The 22,825-nt window shown below is 52.8% G+C and overlaps 1 protein-coding gene across 10 annotated transcripts in view; it reads left to right on the forward strand.

Moving 5' to 3' along the window:
• plekha1b (pleckstrin homology domain containing, family A (phosphoinositide binding specific) member 1b) overlaps positions 1-22,070 on the forward strand; it is a 29,021-nt gene extending 6,951 nt beyond the window's left edge. Inside the window, exons 2-13 of one of the 10 annotated variants that reach the window (XM_064320658.1) lie at positions 1,619-1,782; positions 4,314-4,370; positions 4,534-4,579; positions 8,872-8,969; positions 11,067-11,183; positions 11,739-11,936; positions 12,210-12,278; positions 14,342-14,406; positions 14,702-14,765; positions 15,093-15,182; positions 15,854-15,924; positions 19,252-22,070. In XM_064320658.1, coding sequence (XP_064176728.1) covers positions 1,642-1,782; positions 4,314-4,370; positions 4,534-4,579; positions 8,872-8,969; positions 11,067-11,183; positions 11,739-11,936; positions 12,210-12,278; positions 14,342-14,406; positions 14,702-14,765; positions 15,093-15,182; positions 15,854-15,924; positions 19,252-19,531 — 1,296 coding nt within the window. In that variant the 5' untranslated portion in view covers positions 1,619-1,641 and the 3' untranslated portion in view covers positions 19,532-22,070. Of the gene's footprint in view, positions 1-1,618; positions 1,783-4,313; positions 4,371-4,533; positions 4,580-8,871; positions 8,970-11,066; positions 11,184-11,738; positions 11,937-12,209; positions 12,279-14,341; positions 14,407-14,701; positions 14,766-15,092; positions 15,183-15,853; positions 15,925-18,962; positions 19,042-19,251 lie in introns of those variants that run through there. The other 9 variants (XM_064320661.1, XM_064320662.1, XM_064320664.1 and 6 more) reach the window with 9 other exon arrangements.
• Positions 22,071-22,825: the final 755 nt, after the last annotated feature.

The following is a 22,825-nucleotide window of genomic DNA, read 5'->3' on the forward strand; positions in this document are numbered from 1 at the left end:
TGACTGCCTGACTGACTGACTGACTGACTGCCTGAGTGCCTGACCGACTGACTGACTGACTGACTGACTGACTGCCTGCCTGACTGCCTGACTGCCTGACTGACTGACTGCCTCACTGACTGATTGACTGCCTCACTGCCTGACTGACTGACTGCCTCCCTGACTGACTGACTGACTGACTGACTGACTGACTGCCTGCCTGACTGACTGACTGACTGACTGACTGCCTGCCTGACTGACTGCCTGACAGACTCAGTGAGCCATTCACTCCCTTGTTCGCTCAGTGACTGTGTTGCCCCTCTAAGTAGTTGTCATTTTACCATTCAATCACAGAATCATCAGCAGAGTAGCTTCACCTCAGTGCCTATTCAGTGCTTTTTCTATTTGCTCTGAAGTAGCAGATTGGTGATAAAGTGGATGGGAAATTGGACTTGGGTAAATACATTCATGTGACTGTTAATTGGCCTCTAAGTGCATTTAAGTAAAATATAACTATTGAATCTGACGTGGGCCTTTGCTAAACACATTTTTTATTTCTCAAGAAGCTGTGAAAATGAAAGCTTGTGTTGGTGACCTCAGTGGCTGGTGTGTCGCTGCTGTACTGCTGGACTCTTGATTCCTGGTATTACAGGCAGTGACAGTGCAAAAGAAGCCCATTTGTATTCATCAGGGTGAAAGAGTTAGCAGGGCTCATCTGTGAGGCAGGCTGTCACATGGGAGAAAGGCAAATTCATTTTATATTGTTACTGACCTTGGGACAGTGTCTCTCTCTCTCACACACACACACACACACACACATACTCTTTCCCTTTTGTCTCTCTGTGTCTCTCTCTCTTTCTCTCTGTCTGTCTCTTTCTGTCTCTCACTCACTCACTCACTCCCTGTGACTGTCTTACTGTCTCTCACTCACTCACACACTCTCATTCACTCACTCACTGTGACTCACTCATTCTCACTTTCTCTCAGTCACTCTCTCATACCCTCTCTCTCCTTTCTGTCTCTCAGTCTAGATCTGGAGGTCATTGTACAACGGGCTGTACATTTCAGTCTATGTTAGCCCTCCGTTATTAGGAGCTCCACACATCACACTGACGAGAATTCACGCGCTTCGGGTTCAGGCTAACTGCGCCTTCAGGTACGGGACACGTCTCCCTCAAGCAGCACGTGAACCTCGTGTTTGGTTGTGTAGAGCAGAGGCCCGCGTAGCGCGTGCAGGATCTGCACTTCCTCCCCGGATTAGTCACGTTGAAAGAAGTCTGGTCGTTGATCTCTGATTCACATCTTAAGCGGATGCTTACGATCAGCGCTCAAAGCTAACGGACTTCCGTCCCCAGACGGCGGAACGCCGGCCAGATGTTGGCGGAAAAACAGGGAGGGAGGCGGGGCGGGGCGGGGCGGGCGGCCCGTGTCACGGCTGAGGGGCGGAGTCAGGCGGGAGGAAGGGGTCGATCGGCTTTGCCGGCGCGGGAGCCAGAAACGCGCGCTCTCTCCCGCCGCCCGAGCTGCACTTCCTGCCTCGCTCCCGCTTTCCCTGACGTCCTCTCTCTCTCTCTCTCTCTCTCCCTCTCTCACACTCACTCACTCTCTCTCTCTCTCCCTCCCCCCCTCTCGCCCGCAGCAGTGGAATGTGCAGGCCCGGAGATGCCTTACGTGGATCGGCAGAACCGCATCTGTGGCTTCCTGGACATCGAGGAGAATGAGAGCAGCGGCAAGTTCCTCCGCCGCTACTTCATCCTGGACACCGTGGAGGGCAGCCTGGTCTGGTACATGGACAACCCGCAGGTAGGGCCGCCTCCTCTGCCCGGCAGACAGGGGGCGCTGTGGCGCCGGCACACTGAGACATGTCTGAGAGTCCAGACTCAGAGGAGTTGCACATCGGGCCACGCGGGCATGGCGGATTAGGCTAGAACAGAGGAAGCGGCACCGAGCCTGTGGGCCTCCGGTAGAGGGCTCTGTGACCTGTGCCAGCTGCACTGATGACGCCAGGCCGATCCAGAAGCAGGGCTGTCAGTACTGAGAGCGTGGTTGCCGTGGGAACCGACGCCCGAGCTGATGTCCGCCCATTTGATTTTGAGCATCGGGAGCGTTTCCGGAATGATCCGTTCGGTACGGCGCGTGTGGACCGCGTGCCTGCACGTCGCTCGATTAAGTACTGTAACAGCCGCCCACTTTCTCATTGATCCGCCAATGGGATCCGACCGCTCCTGCCAATCAAAAGGAAGTGGGCGGGCACTGTAGGTCTGGGCTGCGGTTAAGTGAAGAGAATTTGGTTACAGTGTTTCTCTGAAGATGCAACCGCGTCCTCTGGGTCCGTCCGCCCCCCCCAACCCTCCCTCCCTCTAGATTCAGCCTTGTAGAGTCATGGGCAAGAGAGGCTCCTCAGGCTCACTCGCTGTGGTCACAGTGGTGAATCTGACAGACTCGCATGTTCCGTCACACCCTCGCTCTCTCAGCTCCCTCAACGTCTGAAAGTGACAGGAGCTGAGAAGCAGTGTGGTTTATCGCCCCTGAAGGGCTTTACCACTGGTGCATGAAGTACGCGCAGCGCCTGTTTGGAGAGGCAGTGCATGTGCGTGTGCCCTGCAGAGCTGGCGCCATGTTGGATCCAGAGAGTCCCTGTCCTGGGCCTGAGAGATCAGTGGCATATATCTGGACTGGGTACTTATGGCCAAGCGGCGATACGGTACAGCGCATCTTTTATTAATGCGCCGCCGGGCTTTAAGTAAGTCACCTCTCACGTTGTTTTTCTGTCCCTGGAGACACTCTCAAAGTTTTAGAGAGCGCTGTTCACATTTCCTCCCGACCAGATTCTCACTGCCCCTCCTGAGCTGTGTGCGTGCGCCATTTTAATCTGAGCCAGAATGGTGTTTTGTGTTTCAGTGTATTCCTAATTTGAGCCAGAATGGCGGTTTGCGTTTCAATGTATTTCTAATCTGAGCCAGAATGGCGGTTTGTGTTTCGGTGTATTTCTAATCTGATCAAGAATGTCGGGTTGTGTTTCAGTGTATTTAGTGCTGCTGACTGCAGTCCCAGAACTCTCACTCTCACTCCCCTGCCTATTACACCCAGCTTTCTCACATGCACCTGTAAATGAAGGAGCAGGCTCGAACAAAAAGGCGTTTGTGTTTGCTCGCCTGCAGGAAGCGGAGGAAGATGTCTGCTCTCTTCCCATTTTTAATATTCCTGCTAGAAAGACAGTTCAACCGAAAGATGTCGGGGATTGATAATCTGTAATGCGTTACGTCTTATCTTTCCTCGGCGATAATCCCCATCCCTTTCTCTGACGGCCTGATATTTTGCAGAAATACAAATGCGTGGGGCTCCCTCAGTCAGCCTGAATATTAATAATCTGTTAGCCGACACCCTGCTCACGAGACTTTGTTCCTCCCTGCTAGGGTGAGTCCAGTGGTTAAATACACAGTCTTCGCTGCGTCCGCTAGCCTGTAAGCGAAGCTGAGTTTAGCGACGTCGCGCAGCTTGACGGCACCAGTGACGAGCAGGCCTGCCCTCCTCCGGGCTGACGTTAGCGTTAGCGCCGGGCTAACCCGCCGGCACGCGCCGTGCTGGAGAACAGGTTCCCGCTGACTCGGGGAAAACGCCCGCCTCTGACTCTCTCCTCAGGCAGAGCTGACGCGCCGCTCGGCCCCGCCCGGGCAGCGGAAGCGCCGCGCTCAGCCCCGGTTCTCCGCCGAGCACTTCGGAACGAACGCTGCCGCCCCGCGCGCGCAGCGTGTGCGATTCGCTTGACTGGCAGTTTAATGGAACCGAATCGAGTGACAAATTGCTTTTGGTATTAGACCCTTTTTTCAAGAATACCTCGCCGAAGCGTTTTTCGAGCCCGCGCTTCTGAAGGAAACGAGCATGCGTACTTAGTTATTCACAGATTGGTTTTTGAAGATAAACACTGGCCTTTCAGGCTGTATGTGGAAATCCCCCTTAGCTGCAGAACCCGGTTTGTCTGCCTGACTTGTGGATCTAATGTTTTGCATTCCAAAACCAATAAACCCACGCACCCCACCACCCACCCACCCCCTCCTTATGCCACCAGACAGAAACAGAACCCTGTTACTACATAAGGGAATTACACTGACTGAGTGCTTAAACCTGGTCAATAGCAAAGATTCAATTTTCGGTATCTGCGGCAGAATGAGTCATCCGAAGATAAGAGGTTCAACCCGCTGTTTAATATCTGAACTCGGATTTTTAAAAAAAATTTTTTTAAAAAGGAAGTCCTTGAACGTGACCTTGATAGGCCGAGCAGGAACTTTCTGTGACCTTTGACCCCTCACCACTGTCCTCTCTTTGCCTTGCAGAACCTCCCTACAGGGGCGGCGCACGTCGGCTCCCTCAAGCTCACCTACATTTCCAAGGTCAGTGGCGTGACCGACAGCCCCTGCTTTAATTCCGGTTGATTTTCCTAGGCGGACCGGAAAAACTTGTTTGTCTGCATTTCGGAAAGAATTTACGCGCTGTTTTTTTTTTTTTTTCTTTTGGCGGTTTTATTTTTCCCTTACGCCTTCTGCTGCTTTTCAGGTCAGCGATGCCACCAAGCAGAGACCGAAGGCGGAGTTCTGCTTCGGTAAGTTCTCCACATTGTTGTGCCGATTTCAGTAAGTCAGATCATGGCTCAGTTATGCAGCGCTGCTAATTCCCCTTTTGTGAGAGGTGTGAAATCACAGGTGTGAGATCACAGGTGTGTCATTAGAATGTTCCTAACAGAACATTCCGAATGGAACATTCTAATGATGATGTAACAGTCACTAACCGGTAATTGAAAGGACTGGAGTTCTAGAATACTGACTTAGAATTTTGAAGAACAAAAAACACTCCAAAAACCTGGGTTTCCATGTGTATGGCCCTTTAAATTCATTAGTGATCGCGAGGTTAAGCAGGTGTGAGACTCCACATGAGACTGCAGCAGTCATGCCCGGGCTTTTACGGGCTGCTTCACAGAGTGCTGCTTTAATGGAGGCGGAATAAGGCAGGAAACACGGGTTTGTGAATAATTAAAATGGCCGACCCCACAGCCTGTCCGCTAATGACGAACGCGATTTTATACATCGTTATTCAACGGCTCAAATTAGGAGACCTGGATAAATAGGTGTCCGCATCGATGTCATAGAGGCGGGAGAGTCGTTCACCCATTTGCATCATTTACAAAAATCATGGAAGGTAATGGTGGACTACTGTCGTCTGTTCATGTTGTCTGATGCTGTACGTCAGTGTTTTATCACTCCCCAGTGTTCCATTTCGAGGCCTTCGTTTGTCTTCTAAGTTTTCCTTTCGTTGAACGCTTATCAGTTTAATTTTTCCTCATCTTTCTTCAGTGGCCCTGAAAAGCAGGTAAACCTGGTTTTTGAGCGGATCTTTCACCTGCTCCTACCGTAGAAATTTGGGTATGCGTTAAAAGCGAGGTGGCGCGTTTGATGGTAGGATTAAGAAAGGCCCTGTGAGGGTCAGTGAGACACGCCCGCGTTCGCTCCCTGCCAAAACGGGACGGCGCCAGCGGTACTCTACCTGTCCCAGGACCCCCATGGGGCCCGTGCTGTTCTGGGGGAGGTGGGGGGGGGGGGGCGGGGATTAGGGGAGCTCACAGAGATTGTTAGAGAGCGCTCTGTTTGTGAGTGTGGGAGGAAGCAGGTGGCAGGTCGGTGGGTGGCTATGAGTGCGACCTCTCGCCTCTGATTGGTCCTCGGGGAGGATGATGCAGAGCTGGTGGGTGTGCTCTCACTGTCCCCAGCCTAGCCGCTACCGTTGCCTGGAGTTTGTACCATGCTGCATGGTCTAGTTTCAGCTGGTTTTGTCATTTCTCCCACCTTGGCTTTGCACAGGGGAATCCAGGGGACCAGAGTCCCCTTTTTCAAGGCCACATGGCCCATGTTGCTCTTCTGTGCACGGGCATTCTCTGAAGGCCAAACGCGGGTCCTACCCATATCCCATCACGGTTCTGTCCCAACCGAGCGCGCTCCCCCCCCACGCGGCTCCCGCGGAGGAGCCGTCTCTCGGCGCCCTCTCCCAGAAGCCCCGGCTCTGTCGTCGGGGCCCGCGTGCGACGGCTTCCTGTCGGACCCGGCGCTGTCGAAGCGGCCCTCAATGGCAGGAAGCGGCGGGGTGACCCGTCGCTGACCGCGCGGGCCGACCCGGCAGCCTCCCCCTCCCCCAGCAGGATGCTGGCGTCCAGATCGGAACCCCAACGCAACGGGGTATTTTTAGTTCCCGACTCGCATGTCCCGTTTGCAGTTTTACCTGCCCTGTCCCACTACCCTCTCCCTCACTCCCTCTCTTCTTTTGCCTTCCTCTCCTTCTCTCCTCTCACTTTCTCTCTCTTCCCCTCTGTCCCTCTCTCTTTGTCTCTCAGTCTCTCTCCATTCTCCCATAACCCCCCCCCCCCCACAAACCGCTGTTTTTCAGTAAAACATGCATCATCCGTGGGAAGTTTTCCTCTTCACGGGGCTTTTACAGTAATAAGGGCTGTTAATGGATGTCTCATCGGTCCTAATGAGGGTCCGGGATCGGTCTGAGGGCAGAGGGGGGGGCGGGGGCCGGAAACAGAAGCCCCCCCCGCCGCAGGGGGACCAGGAGTGAGCCGCGCGGATGGAATCCGCGGAACGGCTTCCTGTCGTGAGTCAGCCCCCCCCCTCTCTCGCCCGCACATTTTCGGCGTCCCCTCGACCCCCCGCGGGGGCGGCGGTGCGTCGAGCGCTTGCTGCGGAAGGCTTGGACACAAGAGCCTTTTCAGTCCTCAGACACAGGATGTGCTCCTTGGTGTCTGTCCCAGGGAAACGGCAAAAAATGGAGTTCAACACTCAGACACATTCTTCAGAGGGAGTTACAGGTCCTGTTGACACCCGTTAACGAGCTGAAGTCCATTAGTGAGTTGTTAGTGAGAGAGTCGGTTCAGCTTGTCTTTCGATGTCTGTTAACTGGCTTTGGTGAGTGGCCCATTTCAGATCTACAGTGATAGACTGTCCTCTCTCTGGAGGATTGATTCTCCTGTCCCCTCCTGTATTCCAGTGGGAGAGAGGGTCCTCACATACACACTCATACACACTCATGTCACGCGCACACACACACACACACACACACACACACATGCACCACACACACACACATACACACAAATGCACTTCATGCACGCACACATAGACACACGCGCATATGCACCTCATACCCACACATTGACACACACCCACACATACACACACTCGGGGCCAGAGAGCGTGCTGGGTGCAGGGCCTGCAGCGCGCGGTGGGGGAGGGGCGAGCACGCGTTAGCCCACACCGAGGAAGAATGCAGCCATTGTGTGCCGACATGCTCCGGGTGACACGAGAGAGAGAGAGAGAACGAGAGAAAAGAGAAAGAGAGAGAGAGAGAGAGACAAAGAGAGGGGAGCCTGTTCCTTTGAGAGCGTCTCTCCAGCACTGACCCACACTCGGAATAATCAGCCGCTCAAATATTCTACGAGTGTCGAGGGCAAATATTTGGTCGGTTGAACTCCCCCCTTCTCTCCACAGAGCATGGCGCGGAGGCGCGGTTTGACACACGCGAAGCACGACTCCCCGCGGAGGGTTAGCCGCGTTCGCGCCCTTCGAGGAACTTCCCTCGCGACGAAGCGGGTCAAGCGGCGAGCGTTTCGCCGGGTCGCCTACGCCCTCCCGGCTGCTCCCGTCGCGCCCTCCTGCCCCCCTGCCGCCCGCGACGCGTCCCCGCTGAAGCAAAGCCCCGAGCGCTAACGTGCTAATATTAAAGCGACGCGGCGTTCCCGCGGTCTCGTTCACGGGCCCCGCTCGGGCGCCGGTCATTTCATTTGCCGTACTGGGTGGGCCCTCGCTGGAGGCGTAACACACTCCGCTTTCGGAGCTCTAACCCCCCATTTTGGCAGACGGACGGCCTGTCCGGGCAGCCCACTACAGTAAAACTACCACACGTACCGCACAAGTGTCCCGTTGCTCACTTATATATATATATACATATAAGTGAGCAGTATATATTTCTTGTGTTTATTAAGGTACTGGTGTTGGCACTGTCTGTTGGCACCAGTCCACACCACTTTTTATTTTTTTAAATGATCCTTGTACTTGAAAAGTGGCAGCTTTCTTATAGCAGCCTTCTCAAAGGAATAGCATTTAACCGGTGCTTCCATATAGCGCCCTGCCGAGACTGTTCAGTATACAGTCGGGATGTTTGTTCAGGCTGAAAGATTAGCTTGAGGAGATCGAGGTGATTAGCTACTGGTCTTTAGTGGGGCCTGCATTCTAGCAGAGGGGGCAGCAGGCAATGTGCAGAAATATGCTGGCCTCAGCTTAGTCAGCAGAGAGCTCGATAAGCAGGGCTCGGTCTGTGCGTCAGGGGGGAGACAAAAACGAAAAACAACGGTCGAGAACACAGAAGATGCAGTGTTCCATTTCTCCTCCGACTTCTGCTCTGTCTCAACTTTTTATTTTCTCCTCTTCTCTTCCTGTCTCACTCTCTTTTTTTGATGTTTCTCTCTCTCTCTCTGTCCTCTCCTCTCTGTGCGTCTCTCACTCTCCCCCCCTCTGTTTCTCTTTTTTGTAAGCGTTTCTGCCTCTCTCTTCCTCTCAGTCTCTTTGGGCTGCGCTGTTTGAATGTGAAGTGCTCCAGGCGTCTTCCAGCACTGCGCCGCTTGGCCTCCATTAGCTCCGCCTCCCTGTGGACGGGCTGCTCGGTAACCAGCGGCGCTAATTGACTAAATCACTTTAGCGCTCTTCCCCCCCCCCTCCCCCCGTCCCCCCGTCCCTGTCCCCAAATGGTCTGGACGCTTAACTTTCTTTAAACAAGCTTCCCCCTAACGACGGCCTGTCACGCCCGCCGGTTTATTTACCCCGCCATTCCCTCTGTCTCTCTCCGCAGTCATCAACGCCGGAATGAGGAAGTTCTTCCTGCAGGCTAATGATCAACAGGACCTGGTGGAGTGGGTGAACGTCCTCAACAACGCCACCAAAATCACAGTGAGTCCCCCCCCCGTCTCCCCTCCTCCCCCCGAGCCGTCAGACGGCGCACCTGGGGCCGAGTGAGCGATCGAGCGCCTGAGCTGGCCTTGACGGATATGGGCTTTGTGTCTGTGAATGATCGCTGAGCTCCCCCCGACAGGCTCTCTGTCATCACCGGCGCCTCTGTGATGGGGAAGTGCTGGCTGCCTGTCAGACCGTAGGCCTGAGGAGTCTGTGGCAGCCTCCTGCATTCTCTCTGCTTACAGCCTGGGTCTGCCCACTACTCGAAAGACAAAACTGATCCAGGATCAGCCTCCTCACCACTGGCCCCAATCCCAGCCGTTTTCGCGCTAAGGGTGGAAACTGATCCTGGGTCAGCTCCCTCGGCACTGGAAGCCATCTCTGAATTGCCCTGTGACACCCATGTTGTCGTGCCCACCGAAGTGCCCCGGTAACTTGGCGCCCTGTTGGCTTGCGTGGTTGGTTGGGTGGGGGGGGCCAGGGGGGGTGCCATCGATCGGCCGGGTGGAGAACACGGCCCCCAGGCGCTGGAGCACGAGGCGCCATCAGCTGTCTGAGCGCTGTCTGAGCGCTGTCACTCTCCCGCGCTCAGCGCCGCGCAGGACGCTAATGCAGCGCTCTGACATCCTCCGGCCTATTAATAGCGGCAGGCACAATGCACGCCTGAGCAGTTTTGTCAGCTGGCCGGGATTCAAAAGAGGCTCATCATTCTTAAAAGGGTTGTGCTGCTGTTGCTCTGCAGCTGAGAAATATGCTAGGCACTCTCTGTGTTAGCGCACGCTCAGTGTTAGCGCACACTCAGTGTTAGCACACACTACATGTTAGCACAACCTCTGAGTTAGCACACCCTCTGTGCGTGTGCACACACTGTGTTGGCACTCACTCTGTGATAGCTCACTCTCAGTGTTAGCACGCACACTCCATGCGTTTGCTTGGGTGTGGATTCCCGCTTCTTGGGCTGTCCTGAATAAGTCTGCACTCCTGAACACACCCTGCTTTTTAATAAATGACATCAGAAATGTTTCTGCAACGCCTTCTGACGGCTGCTGGGATTGTTTCGACCTCTGAAGCGTTTTTTTTAAACGTTTATCAGAAGGGGCCGGCTTTGCTCTGTCACACGAATCCCGTCTGAGAGCTGAGGCGCTCCCGGTCTCCTCCGGTCGGTTGTTCCCGTGCACGCCCGGCGGAAACAGCCAGGCCCGCTCGGCCTGCTTTTGTTTGCGTTTCTCAGAATCAGCGCGGTTTCCGCGACGATTGCTCGGATGGGTGAGTCAGACGGTGACTCACTCCGCTCTGCTCCTTTTCTTCTCCCCGTAGCGTGACGGGCAGCGGGCGGGGATTGGAGGAGCCAATGGCGTCCCTCCCTCCCCGCCCCGCCCCCCCTCGCAGCTGCAGCGGACCGGCGGTGTTTGGGTGGGAGACGGGTCCCCTGGGCGCTCTCGGATGGCGTCCCGCGGGACAGGGCTCTCATTCACTGACCTCAGCGAAGGGAGGGGAAGCGCATAATCGCTAGTTGTCCCGCCGTCCCTGTAGCCCTGAGCCCGCATTCCCTCCCCTGCCAACCCCCCCACCCCCCATCCCCCCGCAGGTGCACCGGACCGTAGCCGCGGCAGTAGATGTAAGAAGGAGAGTCTGTCTGTTATCTGGGCTCTCCCCCTCTCTGTGGGCCCACATCACCGAATCACTCAGCTAGCGCACACTGGTTCCCCATTGAGTCCCCGCGTTTTCCCCATAGTTCCTCCTGTCTGGGGAAATGCTGAGTCTTTCTCAGGAAGGGTGTTTCGGTCATCCCTTATTCCTGTGAGGTTGAGCCTGAAGTCCTCACTTCCACCCACCCACCCAAAACCATCTCACCCACCCACCCACCCACCCGAAACCCTCTCATCCACCCACCCACCCAAAACCATCTCACCCACCTAACGCCCTCACCCACACACCGACCTGAAACTTTCGCCCACCCACCCCACCCTCTCTCATCTCTTCTCCCGTGCCATGCCGAGCCTGTTGACTTGGTTATTTATGTCTTGAAAGACGCTTAAGGGACGCTTTAGCACTTGACCACGAGCCGTTGAGGATGTTGTCTCACTTTCGCAGGTGCCAAAATCGGGTGACGTACAGCACGATAATCTGCCAGAGCTGTTGGGTGGCAAGAAACAGGTCTCCTACAAGACCGAGATCATAGGAGGAGTGCCCATCATCACGCCGACGCAGGTAGGCACCGATCAGCACGGCTCTGGGCATCGAGTGTTCCCCTCCCACAAGGCACTGGATAATCGCAGCCATGGGCTATCTGTGGAAAAGGCTGTTTATTGTCCTGTTTGTTGTATGACGTGGGGGGATGGGGAAGCCAGTTGCAGTGAGGTTTGTTATAGGCTAGAACTGTGGTACCTAAACCTCCGCTTGGGTACCCCCAGCCGAATCCTGTTATTCGATGTGTTCCACCTCAAGCACACCTGATATAACTAATCAAGGGCTTGATTAGTTGTATCAGTAGCGCTTGAGATGGAACACATGAAATATCCAGATCAACCACCACTTCCTGTGTGTGTGTGGGGTGGGAGGTGGCGGGGTTTCAAAACTGTCACCAGGGCCAACTACCCCCAGCCGATCTAAATCATCCATCTGACCATGAACCAAGCCTGTCACGGTTCTTGTAGTTACCCTGGGGGGAGACTGTCCCTCCCTTCTCTCCCAGCTGGCTATCACCCGTCGAGACATTGCCTTAGCGGTGCAGCCAATCAACATTTCTTGGGGTTTTTTCAACAGAACGTCCTACTCTTATCGCCGCGGTTGAATGGCCTGTCCTGTCCTTGCTCTCCCCAGCAGGAAGGGGGCGACGGGCAGAACGGGGCGGACCGAGGGGGGCTTAAGAGGGCCCACAGCCAGATGCCCTACTTCGTGGGACGGCCCGTGCCGGACCACGCGGTGATCAAGGCCGGGTACTGCGTCAAGCAGGGGGCCGTGGTGAGTACCCCCGGGGGGGGGGGGGGGGCGGGCCGGCAGCAGCACACGCTCATGCTGGGGACCTCAGGGGCACTTCCTGTCCGCGGGAACAGTCTTAAAGCTCGTTTGCCAGCCTGTTGATTTGTCCCAGTGCGTGGGCGTTCTGAAGAGATGGTAGGAGCGCTGATAACTGCATACTTTCATCCCTGACGGATTTGAACTTGTCCGCGGTGCTCGTGTTCCGTCCTGACTCGCTTTGTGTATTTGTTTTTTTCCCCCCCTCCTCATTTTCAGATGAAAAATTGGAAACGAAGATACTTCCTGTTAGACGAACACTCAGTGAGCTATTTCAAATCTGACCAGGTGAGTTCACTTGCAGTGCAAAAAAGCCCCAGTGCCGTAAAGCCGCCGTTTCGGAGGTGGCAGATTCAGTAGCGTTTGCTGCTAGCGGTGTGAAAGGGGACTTGTTTTAGCGCCTCGCGGCTCCTTTCATCCGGTTCACTGAGCACAAAGGGCCGTTTGGTCTCTCAGTGTCACACCTGCGAGTCTCGGGCAGCCCCCCCCTCTCTGGACCCATCCGATAAGCACTTCAGGGCTGTGCATTGTTTACACACTTCTGGTTCTTGGCAACACTCCCAAATACTGCTTTTGCGAACCTTGGATTTTTTTTTTTTTTGTTTGTCTTCCCACAACCGCTCTCTCCTCCGCACTGGGAGGTTGAGACAGACTGCGGTTTTTGAAACCCGTTTTCCATCAGCCCCCTGCTCACCCCCCCCCCCCACACACCCCCCCCCCCCCCCTTTTCACCATATTTCAGAGAATAACAACAGCTGAGCAGGCCCTGTCCTCCCGTCGCTACTGCTTTGCACGGCTGTTCGCCATCTACTGGTAAAATGTTGTTATTGCCTCCGACTGCAGAGGGAGCCCTGCGTGCAGGCTTGTCTCCTGCATCCGAGCGATCGGGGGTTTTGGAAGGCCTGTCTGAACAGGAGCGGCGAGACTCCATTGCCTTCTTAGGAACGGTGCGAGCTTGTTTGTGATCTCTGCACGCTTGACGCACTGCTGCGCTCTCGTACCCGGGTGCACTCTGGGAGTGCTGCCCTTGTTAAGCGCACCGCCGGAATAGCACCGCCGGACTGCTGTTTGTGCTGCTCCCTCCTTTGCTTCACGCCCATTAGTACTGTCACAATGTGGTAGATCATAGAGTGTATGCACCTCTTGGAAGGGTAATTCTGTATCTTATCAAATTGATCTGAGCAGTGAAAGCGCCTTCCCAGTTAGTGTATTCACACACACGCACACACACACACACACTTTCACATAAACACACATGTACATACATACACACACACACATTTTCTCTCACACACACACACACACTTTCAGTCGTGTTGGGCTCCTGCAGCTGTAAGAATCACGGTATAAGGCACGTCGCGTGTTTGTGTGGTTCCGCCAAGGCGGGTGGGGGGGTTGTCTCAACACGCTGCGAGATGTGCCCCGAAATTCCATTCCTCGCCGTCTCCGTGTCAACCAGGAGCGTGCCGCAGCACGTCCGCCCCCCCACCCGCCCCCCCCTGCACCGCGGCTCTGTCCGCCTAATCCTCCAGAGACCGTACCGGCCCTTTCAAGCCCCGCCCCCAGCCCCTCCCCTCCCCTCACCCCGCCCCCAGCCCCGCCACCCGGGCCGTCTTCCGGCCTCTGCGAATACTCCAAAGCGAGCCGCCCTCTTCCCGCGGCCCGGCATTACGCATCACTTCCTGCCCACCGCCCCCCGCTTTTAGCGGTCCACAGCGGAGGACCCAGGAAGTCGGTGGCGCTGTGTGACTTCCAACCCGCCCACGACTCCCTGAGCGTGCCTGTCGCCGTGCCAGCCGCTGTGCTGGGGGCCGGGGGCCGGGGGCGGGTGGGCAGGGGGGCGGGGGATTGTCAGGCTCTAAATCAAGCGGAACAATGGTAATAAAAGTCCTATTTTGGGCTGGGTAATTAAAGGGTAGAGGGGAAAGTGACGCAAGTCCTGAGTGGTTTTTGTTGTTTTTTTTTGTCCCTGTTGTAAAAGGCATTCTGTGCACATTCTCTCTGCCCTGCATACAGCCTGCAGGTGCTGTTCACACGTGGACCTGCACGGCTGTCTCTCTGCTGTGTGTGCGTGTTGTGTGTGTTTGCGAGTGTGTGTGTGTGTGTGTGTGTGTGTGCGTGTGTGTGTGTGTTTGTGTGTGTCTGTGTGTTTGTGTTGGTGCATGTGCACCAAACTCTCCACATGATCTCTTCAACAAAACCCAGATCACACTGGCAGCTTCAGGCGGCAGTTCTCCACACCCGTCACCAACACATGCTTTTCCAGAGTAGGCGGAGTCACTCTAATCGCCATGCCGGCAGAGAGAACTCTGGGTGATTCTGAAGGTGCTAACGCGCGGTCTGTTCCCCAGGAGAAGGACCCGCTGCGAGTCATCCCCCTGAAGGAGGTCCACAAGGTGCAGGAGTGCAAACAGAGGTGCGTCAGCGCAGCCGGGTCGCGAACCCTCGCCCCCGCTGAGGGACCCGCCCAGACGCGGGTCGCGAACCCTCGCCCCCGCTGAGGGACCCGCCCAGACGTGCACCGCCGCCCTTTCTCTGACCCGCCTCTCTCTTTGCTTCTCCATTTTCTATGTGAATGCACGCGCAGAACAGGTTTTAAATAGATTACTGTTCCCTTTTCCCCTGTTAATGAATGTCTCTGTGAAACTCTCGTGTGATTTTTTTTTGTCCTCTTTCCCCCATTTTTTATTATCTTTTTTCTCTCTTGACAGTGACATTATGATGAGGGACAATCTCTTTGAAGTCGTTACCACTTCCAGGACCTTTTATGTTCAGGTAAGAGCTGGAAATGAAGCTTTTATGGGCTCTGTGGATTGTACCCTTCTCCATTTGTGTGGTTTTAACAAGAAGGCCCATTAATTATAGGAGGTGAGCATAAAAAAAAAAGAAAAAATGATTTCGCATTCTCATGTCAATGAGATGCATGTTATCAAAAGAACAGGTTAGGATGTACCACATAGGCCCTGACCTTGCCGGTTTTGTCACTGTTCCTCCTGACTAATGACTACAGCTGAAGAGGACAATGGCAGTAAGATTTTGTGTCTTCTTCGTGTCACCCCTCTCTCTCTTCCTGCCCTTCCTCGTCCTCTTCCTGTCTGGCAGTCGGACAGCCCGGAGGACATGCACAGCTGGATCAAGGCCATTTCCGGGGCCATCGTTGCCCAGAGGGGACCAGGCCGATCTGCAGCCTCTGTATGTACCGGGACCAGGGCCCCTGGGGGAGGGGGAGGATGGATGAGGGTGGGGGAGCGGGGGGGCGTTGTTACTCAGTTACTCAGATTCACATTTGATTTGTTCCTCTCGTGCCGTGTGTTTGATAACTTTGTCCCATTCGAACTCCTCAGGGGAAGATTTTTTTTTGTTTTTCGCTTAGTTTTTTTGTGTTTTTTGTCGGCCCAGTTGCAGTCATATTATTGGTTAAATTGGTGGGTGCAGGAATGCCTAGTTGATGGCGATTTACCCTCAGGGTGTCCTCTGTTTGATTTCTGCTGCTTGGAGTACACATACACACACACACACACACATACACGCACGCTCGCACACACACACACACACACCGTGCGCAGCATGCTTACCGTGCTCTGGGTCAGATGCTCCCGTGCGCGTGCTCTCTCAAGGGGCGTGGCCCGGCCTTCCCTCAACGGGCCAATCCGAGGAAGGCAGGCCCGCTTGTCAGAGCACACTCAGCACACGCTAGCCTCTCTCTGTCTCTCTCTCCTTCTGTGTCTCCCTCTCTCCTTTTCTGTCTTCCCCCCCTTTCCCTCTCTCTCCCTCTCTCCTCCTCTCCCCCCTTTTCCTCTTTCGGCTGGAGTGGCCCTCCACCCCCTCCCCCTCTAATCGAGCTTTGCAATGTGTTGTTGCAGATGCGTCAGGCCAGACGGCTGTCGAACCCTTGTATACAGAGGTATACATCCCGCAATGGTGAATGCAGCACGTATGTGAGCCTGTGTCCAAAGCCCACCCCTCTCTCTGTTTGTTTGGAGCGTAGTCGTCGTGATTCAGTTTGAGCCCAATGGAACCTAACCGGCTTATCGCCACCAAAACCAAGCAAAAGAAAACGAGCAGGCTATTTAAAAATGTTTTTAAAAACAGACCCCCCCCCCCCGCCGCCTCGGGGGCTGTACCATCTCCCACTACCCCCCCATCCAACCCAGCGTGCCCTCGCCTGGTTATCTGATAACTACTCATCAATGTGACTAACTCATACCCTCCCTGACCCTGCGTATCCCCAGACACACTCCTGAACTGCAGGCGCTGCCAGCAGGGGGCGGTAACGTCTGGATATAACCTTACCCCATTTAATCTTTGTCCATTCATTTTCCATTACTTTTTGATACCCTGAAGGAAAATGATTGTAGCAGTATACGCATACGTCCATGCACATTTATACATTCAAATGTATATATATATATCTATATGAGCGACCACTGTTCACAAAATAAGTTATGCATTTTAGAAATATACTGTTATATGCTAGTTTCATCAGCTTCATTACTGGCAGCATCCTGAGTTTCTCTGGTCACTGTAGTTGGGTGACCTGGGTCATTTTGTTAGCTCACGAGGTGTGGAAACACAAGCTTTAGCCCCGCCCACTACCACCCCACTCCCCGTCACCCCCCGTGTACACATCCCTGCTAGTCATGCTGACGTCTACGTAGCAGCCGTTGCAAATGCTAACATGGCCCTCCTCCTTATTACGCTAACACAACCGCTAACGCTAACCTTACCACTGCTCCTCACACTGACCCTTAGCAGAGGTGTTCATGCTCTGGCTGTCTAACAAACGGAAACCCCCACGCCCACCCCTCCCACCCAACCTCTTCCTGCAGCTCATGGGATCATGCATGTCACTCTCAGACTTACTCATTCGGCTTGACACTCACATCCCCTTACTTAAAAATTTGCTCTTTGATTAAACAAGTGCAAATCTCACTTTTGTTCTGTATTTGATGCTGCTAATGACCAGCTGAAATGAAAGAGTCTGCTAAGTGAGGCCAAGGTGCTTTAAGAAGTCTAGCTCACGCAGGTACATTACAGGGTTATTATTACATAGATTATTGTAGCTCTAGGTTATGTCGGCCTCAAATGACACGAGAGTTTCTCTACATAAGGGCATCTGCAAAATCAAACAATCGGTACATGTGGATGTGGCTTTACTTATTGTGAGTCGTGTGAATGCTTATTGTCTGACTGGCTTTGGTGGCTCTGCGTGTTTCTGTCTGTGAATGACGGTTATTGTGAATGCCGGCATGCTTTCCCTCCGCTCCCTCTCACTTTCCCGAGCTCTAAGTTTCTCATTTGGAAGCTTTGCCCTCTTCTCTTGTTTATCCCCGTCTCTGTGTCGCCCGTACCATTTTGTTTTTGTCTTCCTGTGCGTTCGGTTTCTTTTTCGCCGTAGCCTCTGGAGTGGTACTCTTTTCGCACGCCCAAACCATGATAGAAATGCAGTGTAACTGGGCTTGCCAGGATTCAGCTTTCATACTTTTTTTTATTTATTTTCCGCGATAAAAAAAATTTGGCTTTATTTCCAGCTCATGCTTTTCGATTTTTATTTTCTGGATGATGTTGCCCACGAAGGCCCCTAAAGCCTTTTAAAATGAAAGGAACAATGGGAGTGCAGCCTTGGACCGAATTCAAAGGGAACTCGTGAAACTGAAAAAAACGATTTTGAAAGGATGCTGCAGTGTGTCCATCATTTGACACAGCACATCGTGATTTATGTCGAAATGTGTTTTATCTTAAGTCGCCAGAGTTCTAAAATATTGATCTCTGTCAGCACATACATAATTTGACTTTTACGAAAGAATTTAGATAAGGTTCAGAAAAAGATTTCAATTGGCAAAAAAATTGATTTTTTTTTCCACATAACCTAATTGGCTCGCTGCTTTTACCCTAATTGGCCAAAATGGTGAAACCTCATTCGCTGAAGTCCTCAGATCTACCATGGAACTTAAACCACCAGGGCAATTATATTTTCGGTAAATGCTATCCTCTGTAGTCCCCCTTAAGTTCGGGAAGTCGCTACCCGTTGATACAATTTCAATAATAGTACGCTGGCGCAAATGAGCTGCATTGTCCATTTCCAGGCTATTTTTTATTGCTGTGTTAGCAAACCTCCGCTTCCTTGTTGTGTATCGCCCTCCTTAAGACCTCTCTGTGGACCTCTGGTTGTGGGGGCTGGACCAGAGATGCACATTCTGGGAATCTCGGACTTGCTTTTCCTGCACGCCGGAACAAACAATGCTGGACAGCCTCCAGTTCTGCAGTATCAGCATTTCAACATTAAGAATCAGATGGCGTCCAGCCTAAATACCCTTTCCACTTTTAGGTATTTATTTATCCGCGTAGATTGCGCTGCTTGTTTTTTGGGTAGTTTTGGGGCATGGCATCTCACATTAACCGCATCGGTAGGTACTGACTGGACTTAAGGAGCTCGTGAAGTCAACACTGATCTCCTTGCTCACGAGGATAAGGTTCCTGGGCATGAAACCCTTTCAGACGCTAACCTGCTGTCCAGACTCATTTAGAGGAAGAACCCAGGCAACAGTAAAAAAGGATTCTTCTCTACCCAGTGTAGCGTGTGTAGCATCACAAAGAGGGATTTTACTGCGGTGGGGGAACAAACAGCAGTCTCAGAATAGTGGGGTTTTTTTTTCGTCTCTGGAAAGCCCGTGGAAAGGCACGCTCTCTAGTCTGGTTTAGCGGTCATTTACCGAGCTTTCAAGTCACGCTTCTGGTGATCTGCAAATCTGACATTCGCGTCACCATGGCGACGCACGCGCCGGAGTAACGCCGAGGACAGCGCGTCGGACAGGTCCTTGAATCTGACGGCTGCGGAGCCGCCCGGGGGTGCAGAAGCGAAGAGCGCGTTTCAGGCAGTGCATGCTAACGTTCGTTTGCTGACTCTTTCGCCTTGTCTGTTTTTGTTTGTTCGTTTTGTCCTTTCCCCCTCCCCCCCTTTTTGTTTTGCAGAGAGTAAAATCTGACACTGAATTACTAACATTCCAAAAATGAGAGCTACCACTGCTACTACTTTCACTACTACTACTACTACACCATTACTACTACTACAACTACACCTGCTACTACACCTGCTGCCGCTGCTGCTGCCACTGCACCCGCCACAGCTCCTGCTGCTACCGCTGCCAGCGGTGCGGCGTGCCCCGCACGCGGCGAGCCTGTCTCTGACTGTGTTTGTGTGTCCGCTCGGGCACACCCCTCACCCCTCCCTGCTTCCCCCCCCCCCCACCCCCTCTTTCAGGAGCACGGCGAGCGTCCCGCACCATCCGGGCTCTTCTGCAGCGACCCGGGGCGCCCCGCCCCCCGCTCGCCCCTCCTCGGCGCACGGCCCCCGCCTCACCCACAAGGCTCTGTTCTCCAGCCCGCCGCCCCCGCCGCCGCCCCCCCCGGCCCACACCCTGGCCACCCGCAGCCTGGCGTGGGACAGCGAGGACTTCATGAGCCTCCTGCCCCGGCCCAGCCAGCAGCGAGGGGGGGCCCGGGCCCGCCTGTCCCTCCAGGAGACCCGGCTCTCCAAGTGAGCGCCCCGTCGCCGTGGAGACGCCGGAGCAGCTTCGAGAGCGGCTCCCCCGAGGAGGCCCCCCTGATGCTGGACGACGGAGGAGACCTGCCCGTCAGCCAGGTCTGAGCTCCGCCCACCTCTCCCCGCCTCGCACCCCCACCCCACCCCGCCCCCATCCCACCACCAAACCTCTCAGGACCATCCTGGGGGTGCAGCCAGGACATATGACATCATCAGGACAGGACGGCAGGTTTTCGGATGGAACAGCGCTCGAGGAAGAGAGGAGAAAGAGGAGGAGGGACGGGGGTGCAGAAGTGAAACAGGAACGTGGTTCAGGGGGGCGTAGCGTTCTCCAACGGGGACACTGCGGAGCGGACTTCTCCTCTTCTAACACCTCTCTTCATCTTCAGACCGAACTTGCCTGCATGCCTGCCAGCCTCCAGCACGGCTGCAACCCCAGGGCAGCCAGCTCACGGACGGACTTAAGGCCCTCAGCTCACGCTGGGCTCCATGTTTCTCAGCTTTTTGTTTAGTTGTTTTTTTAAAGTTAGTTTTCACTGCCTTAAGCAGCTGAAGGTCACAGTTCAGAGTGGAGGACCGTGGCAGTGGAGGCTAGCAGTAGCTCAAGTCGGTCTGTCACGAATCAACCTAAAAACTGCCCACTGTTCGCCCTCTCCGTTTCTCCTTTTCGGGATATTTTCTACTTTTGTTTGTTTTGGGGTATAATTATGGGAGCTAAACTAAGGTGACTTTAAAAAATAAGATGAATGATTAACAGAAAATGTGTATTTTGACGTTTAACAATGTACTATACCAGTGCACAAAGCATATGTTGTGTAGGTTTTATTTTTTAATTTTTTGGAGTGAGAGATTTTAGTTTCAAATTTGACCAACCTAGGCCAAGAGTGCGTAAGGGAAATTTAAGGCATCACCAATATTATGAGTTCATACTTGCAGCCAATGAGAACCCTTGCATTTTTCCCCACAATCCCTTGTAATCCTGTAAAACTAAGCATGTGCGATGTGGTGTCTACATTTCTTGCCATGTTACGAACTCTTTGACCTTCTGGTAATTTTAATCGGTGTTATTTTTTTGTTAATCTTTAATGACTGGCTAGCATGCCCACGGCATGACCTAATCTTCCCTTTCTGCAGAGACAGGGGTCGTGACCCTGGGCTGACATAACTGGCGGCTGATGCAAGGGCAGCGACCTAGCAGACGTGTCGTTGCGGTCAAGTCCGGCGGTGGGCGACCCTGGCTCCATAGCAAGAGATCCGGGAAAACACACACACACGCATGCGTACACAGACACACACACACACACACACACACACATACTCCTCGCTTGAATGTCAACTGTTTGCCAAATTCTCTGACTTCCATTTTAGGTGCGCGTGCAGGGCATGTTTTTGTACTGCGTCGGGTCCTCGAGCCTTGTGTTTATGAAGCCTCTCGGAGCTCTGACCCAGGGTCCTGTTCCCTCCGTCCGCATCCTTACCTTATTATGCATCGTGAGCTAAAAGGCTAGCCTAACCCAAGAGCAGCCCTCCTACGCCCATACACTATAAATACCAGCTGCTCTGTGTTTAGACAGTGTCAGATGTGCACTGAGGGAAGGGGAGGTGCTTTAACCCTTGCGTTGTCTGCATATTATGTATACGCCCCCCCGTACGCAGGGTCATAAATGACCCGCCCTCGGTCGACCCCTGCGATGAAGACTCTTCATTTAATTTTAAACCCTGAATCAGTATTTTTTTTATGTAGAAACATCCTGTCACTCATCGATAATTCAGTGAAAGACTTTTCCTACTTCACCGTCCAGTGACTGTTTTTCCAGTCTCCACCACTACATCATAGTTGATTTTCTTGCTGTAATAGATCTGTGGCGCTTTGATTTTGACTTCTGAATAACTGCAGGGTTAAGAGACTCATAAGGCAACTTTTGTGCCCTGACGGTGTACCGATTTTATAAAAATATAAACAAAAGGGCGCAAAGTTTAACTTTTTGTAATGGTAGCGTCATAAAATGTCATGCAGAAAATGCTTCGGTTAGGGGGTTTTCCACTGCCATTAAACTCAGAAAAGGGTTATTTTTTCACCCTGGGACGACACACAGGTTGAAGCTGATTGGCGGAGAGAACAGAGGAGACGCCGTGGGCTAGCTCACCCTGTGGGTGTAGACTGCATGAAACGCTCGGGTGCATGGGTACGGCCGGTCTGTCTTGTTCCTTTTTTTCGTATTCTTAAGAACGCGTGTTCAAAGAACAGCGAGTGTCTTGTGGGAGCTTCAACATGTGCCTATATTGCCGAAGAGCACGGGTGACTGATCTCAGCTGTTCTGCTGTCTGGTAACCTGTGGCCTGTAATTGTGTTGCACAACTCTTACTGTATAGCTGTAAAGTGCCTGCATTCTTTCTATACAAAACAAGCTATTTTGGTCCCGTTTTTTTTTATTATTATTATTAATATTATTATTATTATTCTGTACTTGGTGTTCTTAAATCATGTATTATTTATTACTTGGAGTTGGAAAATAAATCAACCAATTTAAAATGTCTTTGCTGGAAGCATTTTGTCTGTATTGCAGTTTATCTCATTCGGTCAAATAAGGAGAAAATGTTTTTAAGTTTTTTCCAGCACATTTTTGAAATGCAACTTTCTCCTCTGTAATTTTTGAGATGGCACTTTTTCACAGTAATGGCCCAGCCAAACCTAGTTTAGGATCAGACGGGTGGTGTCATTGTGCTTTGTAGCCATTAGGAAAACCTACATGGGTTAAATAGCTTGTTCATTGTTTAACTTCTGTGCTTATGGCAAGTTCATTCCAATGGGAAAGGTTCCTATAGCTTCCTTTCCCACAGTCGAATGGCATGACGATGTAACATTGCCATCTAGAGTCTGCTAGTGGAACTGACAGTTCTTTGAAACATCTACGTACCTTGTCATAAACATCAAACTTAAAATCTTCAGCAATCGGTTTTATTGCAAGTGCTTGGCCTTTGATTAAAATCTACACTTCCATTTTATGTTTGTGTTACTAAAACCTTTTACCGCACCTTTAGAAGATCCTTGGTATGGTTTATGGTCCTCTTTAAAATTCAATAACGTTAGGTGCCGTTGGATATTATGCTGTGGAAATGCCACCGTATTGCAGTGAGAACGCTGCCCCCTGCTGGTGTTGCTTGCGCTCTCCAGCTCTGAGTAATGGGTTGTGGCTGTTGCAGAGTTCCTTTTTTAGTGGTTATAAGCCAGTGTCCCTGGATTAGGCTACTCCATGCATAAAGTAGTCTTTTGCCTGTGAATCTGTCACTA

This window comes from Anguilla rostrata, chromosome 2, assembly GCF_018555375.3.
Source record: "Anguilla rostrata isolate EN2019 chromosome 2, ASM1855537v3, whole genome shotgun sequence".
NCBI lineage: Eukaryota > Metazoa > Chordata > Actinopteri > Anguilliformes > Anguillidae > Anguilla > Anguilla rostrata.